This window comes from Pseudorca crassidens, chromosome 5, assembly GCF_039906515.1.
Source record: "Pseudorca crassidens isolate mPseCra1 chromosome 5, mPseCra1.hap1, whole genome shotgun sequence".
NCBI lineage: Eukaryota > Metazoa > Chordata > Mammalia > Artiodactyla > Delphinidae > Pseudorca > Pseudorca crassidens.
The window spans coordinates 79,803,819-79,825,389 of NC_090300.1; the positions used below are offsets into that span (position 1 = coordinate 79,803,819).

The following is a 21,571-nucleotide window of genomic DNA, read 5'->3' on the forward strand; positions in this document are numbered from 1 at the left end:
GAATTCAGATTTGTGCTGGGCTGCCTTGCCGCAGTGCCTCTTGCCAGCTCTCAGAGCCTGACCGGGAATTTGCCTTGAGAGGTCTGAAGACTCTTCTAGGGCAGAATCACACTCCCACCAAGGCCACTATACGAGTCACAAGTACTTGCTATCAAAGACTCTGTGACAGGCATTAATACTTGGAAGGTATCTTTCCCGTTTGCCACATGCCAGCCCCAGAGACGCTGGACTGGCCTACAGAACCTCTTTGTAATTTACTTTGCTGTGGATTTGCTGGGGCTGGGGCGGATTGGTGTAGAGGCAGCTGGAGAAGAAGCCAGTAACAATTGTGTTTGCTTTTTGCTACAAAGTTCTGGAAGCTGAACTATCAGGGTTACCGCAAAAGTACTATGTTCTTAATCCCATTGAACAGGCAGGAGAGTGACTTGGGTTTGAGTCTGAGGTCTGCCATGAACTGGCTTTGTGACTCTGAGCAAGTCACTTTGTTCCCTTTAAACAGGATGGAGACAGAGGGCTAGAGGACCTCTCAGGTTGCATTCTTCCCTGAGCTTCCATGCTTCCAAATTCCAAACTTACCCCAAGTCAGATCTGGCCTCTGGCCACCCCTGCAGCTATCACACAGAGATCTAATCTACTGGCAAATCACCTTTTGCAATTTCCTTATTTCTGGAACATATACTTGCACAATGACGCCACTAGAAACCAAGAGATTTGTGCGGCGCGGTGCTCTGAGGTTTCCTGTGATCCGCCTGTGTGCAGCAAACTGTCCATCGGCTGCTGTGTGTTATGAAGCTTATTTGCTTTTTCAGTTGATTGGTAACGTTAAAGGTGGGCCTCTCCAGGGAGGTTTTCAAGCTCTTAAGTGTAAGTCAAATATTAAGTAAAATAATGCTGTCATGAGAGATTTTGCCCCGCGAACCTCAGTTGTGTCTTTCATGCTGTTGGGCTGTGTGTGATGCTGGAAGCCAGTCATTTATTTGAGCAACTTTTCATTTAGAGGAAAACAGGTGACCCCAGCTCCTTGCACTTTAAAGACTCGTTCTGAAAAGCCAGCACATTTGTCCTGCGTTGAATGTTGCTCAGGAGAGGATGGGTTTGGGCTTCTGGGAGGTGACAGAGCAGCCACAGAGAGGAGGACCCGGGAATCCTCTGTTTTTGTTGCTCCCTGCTGCCACCTCTCCCGCCCACCACGGATCAAAGTAACAAAGGGACCACACCAGGAAAAAAAGTTATTTTCAAACCTAGTCCTGAACTTGGATTATTCAGAAAACTAAAACAAACAAACAAACAAAAATCATAATTTGGGTTTAAAACTTTAAAGCGGAGATGGCATTTTTCCTACTTTGGAGTGACTACCAAGTTCTTGAGAAAATCAGAATGCCTCTACCTGGGATTCATACAGCAACTCCAACCCACTGTACTGTTAGGCGGGGGGTACGACCGAGACTCAAGATTACAGTTTGTGAAGTCCAAGTTTAGGTTTCAGATATATCCACTCCAAACCCCGGGAACAAGGAGTACAATTATATATTCTTCAAAGGTATTTATTTGAGGATTAGAAAGTGCTTTGTTCCTAGATGGGAGGCAACAGAAACCTCTCCCACTAAGAAACATTTTAGGGCCCTGAGATAAAGGGCAGAGTAACAAAGTGCTGAGGACTCTCTCCTGGAGACGCATCACGTTTTCTTTTTCTAGCTTTTAACACAGTGCATTTAATAGGCTGGATCTCCAGCAGATGGGTCACCTGCTCAGGCCCCACGGCTAAATATCACATGCTGTCACAATCTCATTCTGAAGATTCAACCTGGGGGGGCCCACCTTGATTTTTTTTTTTAAATGATGATCAATAACTTTATTTTTTTATTATCTCATACATATATTTTTAAGGTCAAGTACTTCCTTACGTATGTGCTGAGTTGTCCATTAAATTCTTTTGGATACATTTTTAGTAGATTTGTATTACACTGTCTTATTTGGATATATCTGAAGGTAAATTCAAAACAAAACCAACCAACCAAACAAACAAAACAAAAACTCTGGTTTTTCTCCAACCAGAAAACATACCAGTGGTCTCTCTGTGTTCTCTCAAATACCAAATCATATGTTGTAATATATTTTATAATACATCTATTAGCTATTGTTTGGGGTTATTTATACCTTCTTCTATATTAACACAGATATGGGAGTTAAAAAAGCCTGTCTTCTTTTATAATTTTATTTAATCTATTTAGTAGATTAAATCTATTTAATTTATTTAGTAGCAACAAAATAGAGGTCATTCACCCAAATATATCATGAAACTGTGTACATTATACACACACAAAATATCTGGGGATACGGCTCAAAATGCACTTTTCTCTTTATAACTAGTTATATCCTGCTGGTGTGTTGTATCATCTTGATTGTTTTTAATTAGTTAAGTGAAAAATATTACATCGTGTGAACTGACAGGATTTTTATTAGTCCTAACACTGTTGAGTCTCCACATTTCCAGATGTTTGGTTTTTCTCCTTAGTGGCGAAAGCCAGTGATCTGTAGGCCCTTAAAACTCCAGGGAGCACGCTGTCTATTTTCTCTCACGCCAGTCGTCTATAGTCACCCGGACAGCGACCTACCCACCGCATGTCTCCTCTGCTTCACACCCTCTCTCACACAGGATCTTGGCTAGTCCTTCAAAATCCCAGGAAGCTGAAACCATTGCCTTCACTGTACAGACTTGGAGACTGAGGCATGAAATGATTAAATGACCCACTCAAGGTCCTGCAGCTGGTGAATAACCAGGGACTGAATCCATGCCTGGTCCCCGAACCCATCCCCTTCCTCTGTGCAGTAGACGCCTTTGCAGCCCACTCAGATCCCCTTTCCTGCTGCGGTTCCCATGCCCCAGCTCTTGTGCATGTTGGCTGCTAACAGCTCACAGCTATCACAAAAGGCCAGGCCCCTTGCCCGAAGGTGGGGCAAACTCTGGGTGCAATTCACACTCCAGGTCCAGGAGGGATCAGACTGAGCTAGACTCCAGCTGAAACCACATGCACATTTGCTTTAGCTCCTTCTGCACTGGCCCCTGTTTCTTGCCCCTTTTCCTGAAAGCACACCCTTAATAAACTACATGCATAGGAATCATGGTCTCAGACTCTGCTTCTAGGGAATGGGACCCAATTTGCTCTCCTTCCTCCCAAGAAGCTCTATATCCATCCTTATTCTCTGGAGGGTTCCTCTATTTATGAGCCCATTTAAATGAAGAGATTCTATTTTTTCCCCTCCGTCATCTGTCCCCCGATCAACACTAATCTTTACAAGGAAACTAATTTCTTACATTTAATTTGAGTTCTTCCAATTGCAGCATTAGCCCACTTTTTCTTACAAGAAAAACCTAGAAGCTTTTTATCTCTGATGCTATTAGCAGAAGACTAGGGATGCCATCCTTTCTCTTTCTGGTTATTTACCTTTCCTCCCTATAAGACAACACGCCAAAGGATGGCAGGGCCTTGTTTCATCCGTTGCTGTACTCTCAGCATGGAGAGCAACACCTGCTGTGGAGTAAGTGGGCCCTCAACACAGAGCATGTACGAAGAGAGATGGCATAGGCCAACTCAGGGGTTGGGACCTCCCCAAAGCATGGGCTGGACCCTCTTGGACTACAGCCCTTGCACCTAGTGGCCTGCTTTGTGCTCCCAGAGCGCATGTGTCAGGATTACCAGGTTCTGACAAACCAGGTGAGGCTCTTGAGAAGTCTATTCCCAGAAGGCTTCTGCAGCCAGGCTGCCCCGCCCCTTGTTAGAGGCATCACGTTACTGCAGTGAGTGACCTTGTAGGAATCCTTTGACTTTAGAGCGTTTCTTCCCACATGGTAAAACAAAATTTTGGTCATGACCCATTATATCGATTTGACAGTCGAGAGTTTAAAAACTTCTGAGTTAAATCCTGGAATCTCCAGGCTTCTCCACGTATCTCCCGTCCCCCTTCAGCACACTGTCATTATCAGCCCACCTTGTACCTTAGATCACATTTGCTTGCTTTTGAAATCCCTCCTTAAAATCACACTCAGTCCCGGGATGTTCCAGCAGTGTTCTTTCCCTTGTAATTTTTGCAGGGACTATAGCACTCACAACTCAATTTCCCTGTCTCCAGCCAGTCTGGACATGTCTAGAAAGTCATAGTGTATTTTGGATGAAGAGCATCCCTACTAGGAGGTGTTTGTAATGTTCAATTCGATAAGCATTTATTGAACGTCTCCAGCATGCCTAGTCTAAATGGCAAATGTTATACATGCACAGGGACTGTCACTGCCCAGATGGCCGCTTCTGCACCATTAGCTGGTAATTATTCAGCAGACGTCCATCGTGTTCAACTACAAGACACTTCTTCACTGCCACCTCATAACCCAGCCTTGCTTGACTACAATTCTATAATTCTGGATGTCTTTGAAGTGTGGTTGCAAAGCTCCATCACTTAATACGTGTATAAGCAAAAGAGACTTTACGGTGGAATGCCCAGAGTAGTGTGAGCATGTTCTGGACAGAATAGGAAGGGGCTCAGACCCAGATCTCTACAGAACAAAGTAAGCACACATCCATTTGCCTTCAGGGAGATGACACTTTTACATGGGACAGGGGCAAGGTAGAACCTAATTAGGCAGACCCATTTGAGAGATGAGCAAAAGCAACTTTGGGGAAAGCTTATTCGTGCCATTTACTGAGGCACCTGTGTTGGCTTTGTCAGCGTTTAATGCAGAATTAATAATATTAGATTGGTTCCTCATCAAGGGAGGATTTACCACAAGCAATCCCAGCTTCTCTGTTATAGAGAAAAGTGGGGGAGTTCCCTTTCCTAGAAAGAAGAGTCAGACAAGGAGGGTTCCAAGTGTCAAAACCTGGGTGGGAAATGAGGAGGGGCCAGGCACTGGTCTTCTGTTCTCAACCTTGTCTTTTTAGCCAGAATTTGGATGAAGCCACAAAACGTATGTTTAGCCAATAATGCTGGGAAATGCAGCTGACATACTGGACAGAATAATTTATATTCAAAACATACTGGATTATGGATGGAACTAAGCAAGAGAAAATCTAATAGATATTAAGTAGTCTGACACTCAGGTTACTAAGTCACATGCTGAATTAAGGGCAGTCCACAAAAACAGGCAAGGAGATTTTATGAGCCAGCACTGTACACCCTACTAGACACGGTGAACCTTCTTAGGGAGGAGGGCAAGCATAGTAGCTCTAGAACAAGGAGATGAATTTGCATCAGTTAGATCACACCTAATGTACTTATATACCATGCTGGAGGCCCCATTTTACACAGATCATTACATACTAGAGTAAACCAGAGGAAGGCAACCAGGATATGGAAGGGTCGGAAAACACATTAATACAAGGAATAGTTGGAGAAACTGAGGACTTCTAAACAAAGAAGATTAAGAGAAAAGACAATTGTCTTCAAATATCTAAAGACTTAGGGGTTACCACTGGCCAAAGGTGATACAATCTGAGGATTAAAGTGAAATACCTGGCAGTAATGGACCATAACCCATTGGATAATAAAACAAGCCACGAGCCAATGCTAACTACAAATAGCTACGTCTTAGATTCTAAGGGTTAGCAAATGGGAAGAGGAGTAAAGTTGCCCTGCGATAGACAAGTAAACTGATGTTCCATCCCTTTAGGTCTAATATAGAAAAAAACCTACTGACAGTTAATGAACTAAGGACTCAGAGGGCAGAACTCTACTCAAGAACTTCCAAAGACCCTCAGTCTGCTTAATAATTGTGCACTCTTATTCACAGTATCTAAATTTCTGCTTCCCCTCTAATAAGGATGGAAAGTTAACCTTTACTGAATGTCTAAGAGATGCCAACTAAATATATTTTACCTAACCTTCCCAAGGACTCAGTGAGACGGGTATTTGTTTTACAGGTTGGGGAATTAAGGTGCAGTAACTCAGGCAATGTGACACAGAGGGGGAGTGCCAGAGCTGGAATTTGAATCCAGGTGTGTCCAAACTCCTTCCACCCCACCCCACCGCACAGAGGACACACAAGGGGATTGCAGAGGGGCCTTGGGGCCCCACAGCTCCTCAAGGTCGTCTGTCATGGCCCTTTAATGGTTACATTTACCATCCACCCAGCCCACAGTGCTACGACTCTCACTCCTCTGGATTAGAAGAGGAAGACTGGGGCCTTTCCTAGAAACTCACCAATAAAATGACCCTGATCCCTGTGAGGTGCCTCTGCCCCATCCTCTCCCCACAGCCACCCTGTTTGCCCAGGTAGGCTCAGCCTACCTGAATCAACCCACTTGCTCTTCCTCTTCTTCAGAGTCTGTTCACCTGACCACTTGGAAACCAATGGAGACCAGTTTCCTGGTCTTCGGGTATAGATAGGGGGAAATTTAACTTTGTTGATAACATCTATGAATTCAAAGATACCAATAAATGGTTTCTCTGATGAAGGACAGGGCAGGTCAAGGGAACACCTGGCTGTCCTGATCTCACTGCTCAGTGTCAGAAGAGTAAGAACATTCTAACTGCAGTGCAAGGTCACAGACAGGCCCTCCCTTTATCTGACTATTTCTAAGCAATTTTCCAGGTTTTGTGTCAGAACACAGAATCTTTCTTCATCTCCCAACCCGCTGCCCATGCTGAGAGGTAGTTAAGGGTTAATGTTCCCAACAGGCCGGGAGCATTACCTGCAGCTTTCTGCTTGCAAGGAAGGAAACTTCTAGGCTTCTTTAGCATACTTAAAAAGACAACATTTGTATGTATGGCTGCTTTCAGACCACCTGTTTTAGCTTCCTCTTCATGCCGCAGTTCTCCACCCACTCTGTTCATTCATTCCCCAAGTACTTCCTGAGCGTCCATGTGTGTTATGTGCTGAGGATACAGCCATGAAACAGACAGACACAACCCCGGCCCTCATCAGGGCTTACGAGCCTGGCTATAGAGACATACATGAAACGAAAATTACACATATAAGGATTCACACTCGACAAAGCATCCACATGTCTCTACAGTATCCAGCACAGAGCTCGGCATGTGGTGGGTGCTTTTCCATGAACATGTGACTGATGTTTTTGTGGAATGTGCAGAAGGTCTGGCCAGCTGAGTTCATCTTAGCATTGGGAGCTCAAAGCTTTGACTTTAATAAGAGCGAGGGAAAAAACATGACAGTGAATCAGGGAGACCTGGGTTCTGGTTCTTGCTTTTCCACTCACCACTAGGATTTTCTTAGACGAGTCACTCAGTCTTTCTGGGCATCAGTTTCCTTACTTGTGGGTAATGTGTAAGTACCAGGGTTCCTCATTAACAAAGAAATGCCTGCTGTTGGAGGCGTTCTGTTCTAACCACACTCACCTTGCCAGAGGACAAGGAAAGGCTGGAGCCAGGGCTTCCTAAGACAGCTGTCTCTGGCAGAGGTGTCTGTTTAAGGGTCGCGGGGAAGACAAAGCAGCAGCCGGAAGGGAGGCATCCCCCAGACCATGGAATTAATAGGCTGCTATGTCTGAACACGGGAAACATGCACTTCACTTACCACCCACTGACTGTTTAAAAATAAACACTTTCATTCATAGGATACTCTGGGTTATAGTTCTAAACAACGGATCAGAGGAGAAAGGAAAGTACAGAAATAGTTTTCTTTGTATGTTTTACAAGTAGAAAAAAAACAATTTTCCATCCACTCTGATAGTCAAAAGTGGCTTAGAAACTTGAAGGCAGGACGTCAAACAGAATGAATTACCTTGCAAGTCCTTGCACACTAGTCTAGAGCATGATTTAGCAACATGATCTTAGGAGGTTTGGGGGGCATAGTCTTCTTTTTTTTTTCCCAGTAAGAAAAAAATTAGGAAAAATCCTAATGAATGCAGATTATCTTTTAAAAATGCCCCTAACTTAGAAAACTAAAATGAAGCGAGGACACAGCCTGTTGTCTGAGGCTGAAGGACTAAGGCCAAAATACTAGGTCTAGAAACTAGGGTCAAATGGTCCTTGTAAACCCAAACCTTTATTAATAAAATCCCTAGTATCCAGAAAACGATCACCTCAAACTCTTCCGACCCTGAGGTAAGCAAATGAGAGTAGGGTCAGAGACAGAACCTTCCCCGTCCCTCCTGCACATTCAGACCGCTGAATTCCTCCGCTAGCTTGAGCAAATGCACTGAGTCTTTGCTACATTCTCCTTTCTTTGGCTCCCCATCAGAGCTCCTAACTTTTGCTTACTTGCTCCAAAATGTAAGCAAGCAAGTGACCAGGTTTTCTCCTGAGACAACTACATCCCTCCACGCCGCTTCAAATACCACTTCCTGGTCCTCTGCCCCTCAGGAACTGAGCCCCAATACTCTGGCCAGAGGAGGGCATCATTTCCACCAGAGCCCCTTCGGATAGGAGGCCCCTTCCAACCGGCATCTCTGTGGCCATTTCCCAAATCACTGATCTTGGTCTAAATTTAGGTCTCTGGAAACTATCCCAGCCTCAGCTCCTTGAGTTCCAGCCTCCCAGAAGGCAGAGCAGCCCAGGCAGCGCCGGTGAGGCATCTCAGAAGGAGAGGAAACCCAGACCCACTCTCCACCCTCGCCAGTTCTGCTAAACTCTCATGACGTGAGAGGTCTGGCTGGCCACCTCAATCTTCTGCCCCTCAGACAAGATGTCCATGCTGTGACATACCTCCTCCAGCCCTGCTCCTTCCCCTTTGGCCGGCACAAAGAGACCACTGGCTCCTGAGGTCAGGCTCCACCATGGGAGAAATTCCTCTAGGGGTTAACTCTCCAGGGGTGGTTAAGCCAACAAGAAGTCTTGGGGGAAGGAAGGTTGGGGCACTGTCCTACCTTGTCACTGTCCACTGTGTTCTGAGAGGTCCTAGAGGCAATGGAGATGGTGTCTGGCTGGCTGCTCCCATCCCCCTGGCTGTCAACATCCTCTACTCCATCCCTGCAGGAAGAAGAGAAAAGCAACAGGGGTGGGGGTGGGGGGAGCGACTGTGGGCTTAGAGCACACAAGGGTTTCCAGCTGGGCTGGCGGAGCAGAGCCTTAGCGCTTTCCAGCAGGGATGTGTCTAAACTTATCCCATGAAAGGAAGCAGGTCCCATGTAATTTTCAATGATGTCACTTCTTGCACTTAGCAAATACATAACCACTATGTTGATAACTGAACACAGATGACTCCTCTCCATAACTCCTCTGGCCCACGGTGCAGAGTGGGCAGCTACTTACTTATTTTCACTAGGAATGTGTCTATAAAAGGCAGTAGGAAGAAGTATGTCCTGCTTAGAACCTAGGCTTCTCTGCAGCTGCCTGGGTCATCTGCAACAGTCCCAGAGTTCAGGGTATTCAAACAGATTTTCTGTATATGCTGTAACAGGGTGGGGGTGGCTTATAGCTGGCTTATAAAGAGAACTGAGAAGATATCTTTTTGACCTGTGTTTCTTTTGCTCAAGAAAATGGGGTGGGACATCTTCCCCAGGGGAGATTATCCTTGGGAAGGTCGGACCCTCAACTTCTGGGTCTGGAGGAGTTTATTGCCTTCATTTTGGTGGGTCTTGGTGATCTCATGCTTATTTATGATGATTTCTTATTAACACAGAAGACCAAGGCATCTTCTCAAAGATAAGAGGACGGTCACAGATTCTGCAGCAGCTTTTGAGCCAGCTGTGCTCCTGAGTGTCTGATAAGATAGTCTCCTAAGTGCACTCCTGACGTTTGGACCCCTGCCTGGGCCCCTGGACCACACTGCTGTCCCATTCACATGCTCCCTCAACTCTCCAGCTTTAGAACTGGGTCCCAATCCTACACTGAACCCAAAGCTCTGGCCAACGGGGATTAGATGCCTGGGAACTGGTGAAGGCTGAAGAGTCTGTGTCTGGAAAAACTGGAGATGTGGGCCGGGGGTTGGATAAACCAGCCCAGGAAGTGACAGCTCTTCCTATGGAGGTCTTTGTGAAAGTCACACCCGTGATACTGCTTATGGAGAAGTATAGCCTTAGGGGAAATGGGAACTCAGTGCCTGACAGTGTTACCACATGGGCAACATATCCCATATACCGAATCTCAGAGTCTAAATAACTACAATCTGGAGTGTGAGTGTGTGTGGACACGCGTGTGCATGTGGGCATACATGGGATGCCAGTATACATACACTGGGTCTGCTAGTCATAAAAAGTGTTTTCTCCCACCCAGAACACTTCTAAGTCAATTGTTCTCTCACCACCATTTGTGGGCTTGGGAAATGCCAATTTATTTTAATAATATAAGCCACAGATTCATAGGAAGGAAGATCTACTGTAGAAAGAAATCATGTGATGTATTTCAAAACCAAAAATAAAGGAGTTTCAGATCATCTGTTGTTTCAGATATCTGGACCAGTGCTCCCCACCATTTGTAGACAGTTGAGAGCTGGCTGTACGTTCTGCTTCCCACTATTCTGGCCCATTGCAGGCCCTTCTGGTCCACACCAGATGAGGCCAGTTCTGGGGGATGTGGGGAGCCCATCCAGGAGTGTCGGTTGCATTACCCAAGCCAGTCCACTCCTCTGTAAACTCTGTCCCCATATGCAGGGAGCCAAGCTAATGAAATAACACAATGGCTGGCTGTTCTCTGCGGAGACTGCCAAGGTTTCTCCCCCTCTCATCACAGGACAATGACCAAGAAAAGGTGTGAGGCATTTCCAAGATATGTCCATCCCATGTTCTAGAGATGCTCAAACTCTCCTACTATAGGAAAAAGGGGCCTTTCTTGCAGAGTAACCCTAGATAAGCTCACGTGAATATCCTTCCCACCATGGTCCTGGACCTTCAATTCCTTATAACTGTTTCCATTCTCTCTTCTTTATTGAAGTAGAGGCTTCCTACAGCAGGGTCTGTCTCTAGTGCTCAACTAAGTCTGCCCCTTACCTGGACTCTGGACAAAGGCAACTGAAATCAAAATAACCCCTCTAGGGAGGGGTTTTAATTGTTCCTTCAGCACCGAGAGGGGACCTTATCCTGGTCATGCTGGTCTTGGGGCTCCTGCCTCCTGGAGGAATCTCTCTCTACCTCAGCCACACCCTTCTTTTGGCTACCACCTCCCTTGGTGGCTCCCAAGCCTGTGTAGCCTGGTTGGCACCAAAGGGTCAACTAAAATCTCCTGAACTTAATCCATTCATGAATAGGAGAGGAGAGGACAGCCTGTTATCACCAACATCCATCACCTCCATAACTCTGTTTTTGTTTTTTCTTTTCCAAAACTGGTATGAAGCTTTCATATGCTTTCTCTTGAAGTGCCCTCCAAGAGAGTCATTGTAGGTGACTGTAGCACGGATACTCGAGAAAGAGATACTCAAGCAGTCATCCACTGGTCTTAGGAAAACGCAGACTCAGAAGGGCCCAGGGAGATGCAGATATAAAAAATAAGTCCTCTTCTGCCCCATCATATTGCTTATCTCAGATGAATGAAGACGAGGACTCTTGGGGCTTGCAGTAAGAGCTGCAGTGACAGTCCCACCATACCACGCCCACATTACAGTCCTTTGGCTCTCTAGCCAGCCCAGAGAGCCCCGACTCAAAGCCACCTCCTTCCCAAAGCTTTCCCCAGACACTTCACTCCAGTGCTCATCCAAAGTCCCCTCTCCTTGATGCCTGCAGCATTTCCTGTCCCTACGGGTGGTCCTGCTTCTTCTTGTCTAACTATTCCACGTGTGAGATGTGACTGTCAGGTGGTTCTTGAGGGAATGGACTCATCTTACACTTCCTTTTATCTTCCCCAGGCACCCAGCACCGTGTTTATCAGAGGACAGGTGCCCAGGGAAGCCCTGCTGAATGTAACTGACAGTAACAGTAATGAGATGCTTAAAGAGAAGGTGACTCCTCTTAGGTAGAACTCAGTGGGGTGTCACAGAGAGGGGTGCCGCCTGCAGAGTGCACCGCCCCCGTGGAAGCAAAGGTTCACCCCACCCCCACTCCCGGAAGCCTGTGAGGCTGTGCTGGGGGCAGAGACGCTGGTTACCTCTTACTATTGTTCCTCTGTTTGGCTGGTGTTTTGGGGAGCTGGATTGGCTCCTTCAAAGCTCCTTTCAGGTGGATGATCCTCTCTTGAATCACCTCGCGTATGTTCTTGATCCATTCCTGCTTGGTTTCTATGTTGGAGGCCTGGAGTGCCACAGGGAGAGAGAGTGAGAATCCCATTTCCCTTCAATCCACTGAGACAGTTCTCAACCCTCCTCTTGCAGGCTTAATCCATCATCTTCAAGGATACCAAACGTTGGAGGGGTTTATTTCTCTCGTTTTATACTTGTGACTCTTCAATCCCAGGGACATGCTTCTCCAACTCCTAGAACAGGGCTATGACCCCAAGACTCAATGTAGATTTCTACGGGATGATTTTCAAAGTATTTAATAACCTGGGAGGCACTGACCAACACTGATAACTGCCCCTGCTGGGCCAAGGGTTAACACTTCAGTTACTAGATTCCGAGGAGGTCTGGGGAGCACAGGAGGGGCAGCAAAGGGGCATTTGGAGGCAGCGGCCATTTACCAACTGGTATAACTGGATACACGTCAGGAGGCTCAACACCTATATGGCTACATAGGCTTGTACTGATTGAAAGTCAGTCCTGGGTTTTTAGCCCGGTAAACCTGTTCATTGAAGGCATTGCTACCACTCCATGAATACCCCATTTGTCTTCATGGAAGTTTTTTCAGGTACTTCTGCCTCACGTCAGGTAGCAGCTATGCTGGCAATTCAGAGTAAACAGGTGTGAAGCTTGGTCCGGGCTGGCCCATCTCCTCCTTGGGGATGGGCACTCCCCTGGTAAGCACGTGACTGGTGGGTGCGCCAGGTGCAGGATCTCTCCTCGGTTACACTAACAGGACCACAGGCACTGACTCAGTTCCCAGGCTACGTGCACCCTGGGCAGCTGAGGTGACTCCTTAAGGCCCCTTCTCAACACTCCTCTCAATCAGCATAGTTCCCATGTTAGTATGATTCACTAGAGCTCCTAGAACATAAGTTCCCAGAGGACTGGGTTCATACCCCATACATAGTTATCCTCCACAGCACTGAGCAGAATACCTTATATGTGGAAGGTGTTCAGGAAAAAAAATGTGGAGTGAATGTGGAGCAAATCAAGGTGCCGTTTACCAAAGGGTCATTTGTTGTCCTCGCCACTTGAAGGAGCCATAGGGACAGGACGTATTTACGTGGGCCCTGTTGAGGCCATTCCCTGCCTTCTTCCCGCCGTGCTCCAGCAGGTGCCTGCACTTAGGAGACCTCATCTTGAGATTTCAGGCTACTTTCATGATAGAATTTGCATCTCAACACCCATGTGAAGCTGCCCTTCCCGAGAGAGAGAAGCCCAGTGGCCCGGTGGAGTCTCCAGGCCCCAGCTTTCAGGTGGATCCTGCCCACATCCCTCCGCGTTCCCTTCAGCTATCCCCAACCTTGGTCTTGTGCCCAGCAGAGAGCAGTACTTACTTTCAGCACTGTTTTATTGTCTGAGGATGGGGTGCGCCCAGACCACAAGGCGAATTTGCAGGGATCGCCCTCTACGTGCTCCGTCACACCCAGCTCTGAGGTCTGTAGACAGGAAATGCCTGTGAGAGGCGGGGAAGGGGAGGGCAGTGGGGAGACTTAGGGCTGGGGTTGGGAAGGGAAAGGCAACAGAGAGGAGAGGACCGAGGGAGGGGCTCTGTCAATCAAACTTAAACAGATCGGATGTTCTGTTCTTCTACCCAGGATGCAAGGACCTACAGGCACGTGCCTGATGAGCAGGTAGCAGGGAGGGAAGGTGAAGAGGGAGGCGCCCAAAGCCAACTGGAAGAAGAACGGTGAACGCTAAGATGCAAAGGTGGGAGTTGAGGGGGCGCTTTCCAACTAGGACGCATTTTCATTTGTCCAGGATGGTTTTGGTGTGGCGCCAGGGGAGAGATGAGCGGAGTGTTCAAGACCCCTTCCTGCCCAAGGGCACTATGCAAATGGAGAGTCTCATCTGACCCCACCTGCCCCACCTACCAGTAGCTTGTTCTTGTAAACATATTTTGTGTGTCCTGAAGAGTCTTTGATCTCCTTGCTGAAAACTAAGGAGATCTCAAAGAGGAACAGGTGTCGCTCGCGCCCCTTCCGGATCAGCGACTTGGGGTCCCACACTTGAAAGGCATCCTGCAGAATCAGCTCCCCCTGCACGTCCAGGTTCTCGTCGAACCCTAAAAAACACCCAGGCCTCCTCTCCAGAACCAGTATCAGTGGAACCTCCTGCAAAGCTCCTGTGCAGCCTCCCCCAGCCCCACTGTCAGCCGGGGACCTCCTGCAAAGTAAACCCCATCTCTCCTTCTCCCTCCACAGCTCCCACTGTCCCTGTCTTGGAGCTCGGAGTGGGGCTGAGGACAAACGCTGCCTGCCCGAGTGCCCTTGACTCTACTCCATTTGTTGTTGCTTCATTTCTTACGTTCCATTCCTAGGACTCTTCCTAGGATCGCTCCTATACTGCGTGGTGCACAAGGCTTCAACAATTTATATTCATGCCACTTTAACAGAGGTTCTCAAACTTTAGTGTGGGTAAGAATCACCTAGATTGCTTATGAGAACACAGATTCCTGCCCATTCCTCCACTCCCAAGAGACTGGGATTCAGTAGGGATGGGGTGGAGCCCATGAATTTGCGCTCTGACGAGCTCCCAGGTGCTGCTGCTGCTGGTGCACAGAGCAGCCCTTGAGTAGCTGGATCCGGAATACAGGTCAGGGACAGGCCGGAGGAGAGGGTACTTACAGAGCCGGACATGCAGGGGTGGGGGGTGGGCGTGGGGAGTAGGTGCAAACAGAAAAGAAGAGGTGGAGAAAGTGTGACACTAGGAATGTTCAGATGGTCAGGGCTCAGTCTAGAGCAGGTAATCAGGGCTCCTTTGCATGAAGAAGTGGGGCTTCCTGTGCTAAGGGTGGCCCAGGAAGTACTGAAACCAGACCAAGTCTTTTAGATGGCGTTGGGGCGGGGCAAGTGGTGGGGGGTGATGGAGACCAGAAGAGAGGAAATACCCCACAGGTTTACCGTGTACAACGGAGTAGACTCACCTTCCTTATCTCACCTGTTTGTCAGCCCAGACTGGGATACTGAGTATTAACACATCGAACAGTTTCCACCCCAAAGAGGCTGCTCTGCCCATATCTGCTCTGTTCTGCAGTGTTAGGAGCACTTATTGGAGTCTCACTCTACCAGGTTTCTGGGTCCCAAGAGCATGGTTCCAGCCGATGAACGTGCTTCAGCAAAGTCCTATCAGGTTTAGCTGGCTGGACTTTCCTTACCAGCTAGGAAGGGCATGAGGGTAGCTGCATACCAGCGTGAATGTAATGCAACTGAACTGTACACTTAAAAATGGTTAGGACAGTAAACTTTATGTTATGTATATTTTAGTATATAAAAAAAGAGCAGGGCGCAAGGCTAAAGACGGTGGGTGTGTGTATGTGCAGGATTTCTACTTATTCTGATGACAAACGCAGTGCAAATGTTACGCAGAGGAAGAGGGCTGCTGTGGGTCAGGGGCTCTAGCACATTTATAGTAAGGATGACAGCCTGTCCTACTCTACCTCTCAGGCAGCAAGTTGTCCACATATTTGATTCGGCACAGGCCTGGAGGCAGGTGTTAGCTGAGCTCGCCCCTGTGGATCTCCTCTCACGCTTCCCCAGGACCTATGTAACAATTTGCCATTTCCCCTCTCTTCTAGCTTGGCCCCTTGCCTGACTTCATGCCACTTCCCTCCCATGACACAAGCTTCATGGTCTTAGGAAAGGAGGCGGCTCCCCTGAGGAGGCTGAGAGGACAGCTACCTTCCAGCATGCTGACGTGCATGGCATCATTGGCTTTCTTTGGGACGCTGAGCATCACCTCCAGGCCATCCTTGAGCTCCCCTTTCCCTTCTTCACAGCAAGTTAAAAGTTCCTGCGAAAAAAGTCCAGATACATTGAGAACCGTTTCCCCCAGCTTCCCCACCCTCCCGCTACCTAACCCCTCAAGGCAATTATATACCCATTCCTCAAGGATTTATACACCAGCTTCATTCTCTGTAATGGTCCCCTCTGAGGTATAAGGAAAGTGGGGTGGGGTGGAAAGGTTATCTCCAAAGAATTCAACCACCATGCTTTTCCCAGGCTGAGCTTCCTCAGCTCAGTCTAATCCAAACTAACTCAATCCAACCCAACTCCCAAATGGCTGGCACTAGAAGTCAGCAACTAGGGCATTCTCTGTCACTCGACTGACCTCCTGGAGGTCAGGGAATACCCCTGGCAAAACACATGAACAGAGGTGCAGTGCTGTGTGATCATAAAGAGGAGACAGACGGTGTGCGAAGGACACACGGCACTCGTACGTCGCTGCGTGCCTACCGCCAGCACCACTTTTATTTACACACCGCTACTGCCCGAATGACTTCCACCATACTGGGAGCAACCTGGGGTTACGGACATTACAGGCATAGTTTTTCAGTTATCAAAGATTTTTAGATCATACGGATCAGGAGTTCCTAACCTGGGGCCAATAGATGGGATTCTGGATTAGTCCTTGCGTTGCCAGATGAGGACACTGTGATTAATAGGGACAGAGATTTCCCCCAGGTTATAGAATTCACTAGAGGCCACGCAGGAGCCTGAATCCAGGTCTCCTGAACCCAAATCCAGGTACTCCATCCACCATGCCACCCTGTCTTCCACCTGTCCTCCTGGAGCGTGTCCTCTCTTCTACATCCTCATTGGAGACTAGGTCATTACTATTTCCATAAAAGATATATAGTATCTGGTGGATGGAGAAAAGATAATTTCCAACTGTTTTAGTAACCATAAAGGCCACTCGGAATGATTTCACCCAAACCAGAAGAATGCTGGCTTTCATTGTTCCTATCAGGGTTATCGTATCTTGCTCACTTGGACAATGGGAAGGAAAAGGTTAAGAGATCTACAATCCATACTCTCTCCTTCTGTGGAGGAGAGAGGGAATGGTGTAAGGGAAGGCAGGGAATGGGTGGATGGGTAGGGATGAATTTCCAGGAAAGAAAGAAGTTGACAAGATCAAACCTTATAAACACGTTAATGACAGACCTCTTGACAAACTAGTAGTACTTGCTAGCAGGAGAGTACTTATTTATGGAGTGCTGTTAGTAGGATATATCCGGTCTGTCTAGGACTTCTCATGGTAAACAAACACAGAATCCATGGGCAATATCACATAAGTTACACAACTGTCTACGTAAAAAGTGATTACATTTCATGACCAAAATGGCTCTCTTCAGGGTAAGTGATAGGATGCGACATACATCATTTAGAAACCTTGCCTGTTATTCGGGGCCACAGCACATCCTGATGCTGTAAGAAAGGACTTGGAGCTATTGGTGATCTTCTCTCTGTGTTTTACCTCTGTTTTGGGATTATTTGTATCTTTGAAATTATTAGTAAAGCTTTATACTTGGTAAGATTATCTGATTAATGAGCATCTGATATGAGAATCCAAGCCTTTGTGTCATCTTGGATACATTTCCATATGAAGAAGAGAGCTTTGAGTGTCCAAAGAAGAGGTGAACTGCCCAGAGTACATGTTTGGGAGGTAGACATGATCCGTTCTCAGCTCTGTCCTTGGTTCCAGTCAGTATAATAGCATCATCATTCAGAAAGCTGTATTTACTTCTGCCAACCTGAAGTTCTCTGATTCTCCCCATCCTTTCCTAATTTTGATCCTCCCAACCTGTTCTCATACATCATCAAAGGAACTTCTAGGCAGAAACATAAGACAAAAATAAGAATATGCTTCAGGGATTTCCCTGGTGGCACAGTGGTTAAGAATTCACCTGCCAATGCAGGGGACAAGGGTTCGAGCCCTGGTCCAGGAAGATCCCACATGCCGTGGAGCAACTAAGCCCACGCGCCACAACTACTGAGCCTGCACTCCAGAGCCTGCGAGCCACAGCTGATGAGCCTGCATGCCACAACTACTGAAGCCCGCGTGCCTAGAGCCTGTGCTCCGCAACAAGAGAAGCCACTGCAACGACAAGCCTGTGCACCGCAACGAAGAGTAGCCCCCTCTCGCCACAACTAAAGAAAGCCTGCGCGCAGCAACAAAGACCGAACTCAGCCAAAAAAAAAAAAGAAAGAAATATGCTTCAGTTTGCAACAGAAAACACCAATTAGTTTAACCTCCCAAAGTAATCTGGCAAGTCCACCGATCAACTAGCAAAACCAATGAGTTCTCCTCAGATCCCTGCTATGGTTTACGACAAGGAGAAGACTCCATATTTAATTTAGACTCCACGAGGACAGCTGTAGCAGATTTACATGCAGACAACTGAACGCTCTGACTTTCACTTTCATGCAACACCTAAAGGGAGGAACCCCAGAGGATACTGATAATTAAATATTAATTTATTTGGAATAAAACTAACCTGAATAAGAACATAAATCCCATATTATTTATTTATAGTAAAAGCAAACTATTGTTCTTTTACTCAGCAAGCACTCTGCTACCAGCACATTTAAAAGAGGTCAAATGTATCTTAACTCTTTTTTGTCTCAAATAATTTTTCAGTGTCTCTACAACAAATTCCCCCTACTTCACTGTCTCCCTTCTCAGTTACCTGCACGGTCCTCTCTTCCTAAAACATCCAGTTACAGAATGAAGGCCCAGAGCCCACCCCTCCATCTGCCTAAAGCAAAACACAGGGAAGCCCATCCATCCTCTACTTCCCTCCCTTGTCCATGTCACAAAATTCATCCCAGGAACTTCAGCCTTATGGGATCAACAGGGAGAGGTGACAAACTATATTTCTTTTCGAACTGCATCTTCATTGATTTAAGACCCTGGCAGTGTGGGTGGGCATGCCAGTTTTGTTTTGTTTTTTCAATGCACAACCCCAGCAATTCCCGAAAAGGCTTTGGGATACTTCAATTTGAAAACCACAAAAATAAATTAAAAAAAAAATCTTCTGGCACAAGAAAAATCATTTAGAAGCGTCGTGCATCAAGTGGGCTAGAGAAGGAGAAGATAATTATACACAGAAATCTGGCTAAGGAGAAATTCCTGTAAGTAACCACAAAAGTGGATGCTAACTCTCTGACAGTCAAAGGCAAAGAAGGACCTCAAGCTCTTGTGATTTAAAGGTAGGAAGCACACCAATTTTTCAGAAGAGAAGCCTCCCGCCACCACTCCGAGATCTTAGGAGAATTTCTGTGAGCCTTTATATAAGAAAATTCAAAAACAGACAGGATGGCATCCTCAAAATGCCAGCAGCAGTTCTGCCCGAACAGCCGTGATGTTCTGCATAGTTATTTCTGATACCAGTCTCAATAAAGGCCAAGGGCGTGATGCCCTGTGGTGATTCTCTACGTCATTTCTTCAGGGTTGGGAGACTGGAGGGCCTGGAAGTGAAGCCCATTGTCTCTTCCTGGAGTCGAAGAAGGAGATGGCTTGAAGGAGGAGGCTGAAGGGGAAGAAGGATGGTGCAGGGCCCTCCGCTGATCCAGAGGTGAGAAGAGAGGTCGGGGCACGACTCACTGCTGCCCCCACTCCTCTTATCACGGAGCTACAAGTGCTAAGGCAGGAAGACCCCATAGACTGGAAAGCTGGGCACACCCCAACGTGACTAGAATCTAGATTTGAAACTAGACTGGTTTTCAGATTTAGTGAAGCAGATAGAATATGTGAGGTTCAGCAAGCATCTCACAGAGCTGAACTTCAACAGATTTTCTCTGGAACTATACTACTTATGACATGCCTCTCCCTATGCTTTTATCCTTTGCATTTGAGGAGCGACGAGCAAAATATTCAAACTTAGGGAAAACTCCACGCTTGCACATTAAGAATTAATATAGATACAGGTTATATAACTGCCTATGATATTGATGTACCAGGCTTTCTGTGGGGAAATGTCATATTTTCAGACTGTCAGTGTGTCCTTCTCTGAGAAGAATCAGCCCAAATCACTCAGTATTTTACATAATTTCATTATTTGACTTTCAAAGAAAAAGATTTTGGAAAAAACCCAAATCTCTTGGTTGGCTCCAGAAGAACCCCTAACATATGGGATCCTGCAGATACAGAGCGCCACTGTGTTTTAATATGTACTTTTTAACTATTTCCTCTCTGAAACCTCCTAGTCTTGACAAACATGGAGATTAAGGCAATGGTAGGTGCTGCCCTGGGCCTCCACTGCCCACGTAGACTGGCACTGCCCCTAACACCTTGACCCCGGATCCCATCGGAAGCAGGGTCCACCAGGAGGAATCTGCCCAAAAGGGAAGGACAGGAGAGACTCTAGGTACCAGCCAGTGCCTGGGGTTGCAGTCACTAAACGCTGTGCGGTGGTGGATGCACGTGAAAATAGTCACAGTCCATTCCTGCTCCCATTTCTCCTCTCCCCCACCCCAATGAGCATCTGGAATTTCATGGGATAGAACATGCAGTCTAGAACCAGCAGTGCCAGCGTGGGCTCATCTCTGAAGTTCTGCTCCAGGTAGAGGAAAGGTCTTCAGCTGGAAGCTTTCCCATCCTTGGGCAAAGCTGGGACTCCCTGGGCCTGGTCAACAGTGTGGTCAGGGTGGCAGAGAGGGCAGGGCAGATACCTTCAGGAGCAGCTGGTACTTAGTGATCCTCTGGACGGGCTTAATTAGGTAGGAAGAGATGGAGTTGGCCAGACCGTGCCGCTGCTGTATCTCCTACAGGGATTAAAAACGGGCACCGTTAGACACAGAGGGCCATGTGCACTTATGTCTTCTGGGAGGAGGTGGGCTGGGTTAAGGAGAGAGGAGAAAAGGGAAAAGGCCACACAACTATGAGAAACTGCTCTTGGATGGGAAAAGGAGGAGGAATGGCATTCTATCAAGGGAAAATGTATAAACCAAAACACACAGGAAATAATCATTGTATCTTTAGATGATAATGAGGACCATACCTGAGGAGAACAGAGGGTCACACCTAGATTCTAGAAAAGTGAAAATACACTTAGATGAGAAGATGGATGTAGGTCATTGATGGGGTGGAGCTAGAAGCATGAATTAGGATGTGATGGGGAGCTTCTCAGGGGTAAAGTATTGTAGATTTTAAATAGAAGCAACATATGGTGAAAGCAATGTTTCAGAAAGATTAATATAAGCCTAATAGCAACACAGAGGGTGGAAGCTGGGAAATAGAGACAGAGAGACCAGTTCAGAGATTACTGCCAAAGTCCGAGTGTGTAAACACACAGTTACCATATGATCCAGCAATTCCACTTCTAGGTAAATACCTGAGAGAAATCAAAACATATGTCCACACAAAGACTTGTATAAAATGTTCATAGCAGTATTATTAAGAGCAGTGAAAAGGTGGACACAACCCAAATCTCCATCAACTGATGAATGAAAAAACAAAATGTAGTATAGTCATACAATGGAATATTATTTGGCCATGAAAAGGAATGAAGTACTGAGACGCTACCACACAGCTGAATCTTAACTTCCTGCTAAGTGAAAGAAGTCAGTCACAAAAGAACACATATTATATCATTCCATTTTTAATGAAATGTCCAGAAGAGGAAAATCTATAGAGATAGGAAATAGACCATTGGTTGCTTAGAGCTGGGGGGAGTAGGAAGGAGGATAAGGT

The 21,571-nt window shown here is 46.7% G+C and overlaps 1 protein-coding gene across 8 annotated transcripts in view; it reads right to left on the reverse strand.

Annotated features, from left to right (window-relative positions):
* The window catches only part of LOC137225116 (kalirin), a 460,124-nt gene that overhangs the window by 17,577 nt on the left and 420,976 nt on the right, over positions 1 to 21,571 (reverse strand). For all 8 annotated transcript variants that reach the window (XM_067738655.1, XM_067738652.1, XM_067738654.1 and 5 more), the window contains exons 28-33: positions 20,551 to 20,643; positions 15,778 to 15,889; positions 13,972 to 14,162; positions 13,435 to 13,536; positions 11,968 to 12,110; positions 8,817 to 8,919 (exon numbers count right to left, since the gene is read on the reverse strand). In XM_067738655.1, the coding sequence (XP_067594756.1) occupies positions 8,817 to 8,919; positions 11,968 to 12,110; positions 13,435 to 13,536; positions 13,972 to 14,162; positions 15,778 to 15,889; positions 20,551 to 20,643 (744 nt within the window). The remainder of the gene's footprint in view (positions 1 to 8,816; positions 8,920 to 11,967; positions 12,111 to 13,434; positions 13,537 to 13,971; positions 14,163 to 15,777; positions 15,890 to 20,550; positions 20,644 to 21,571) is intronic.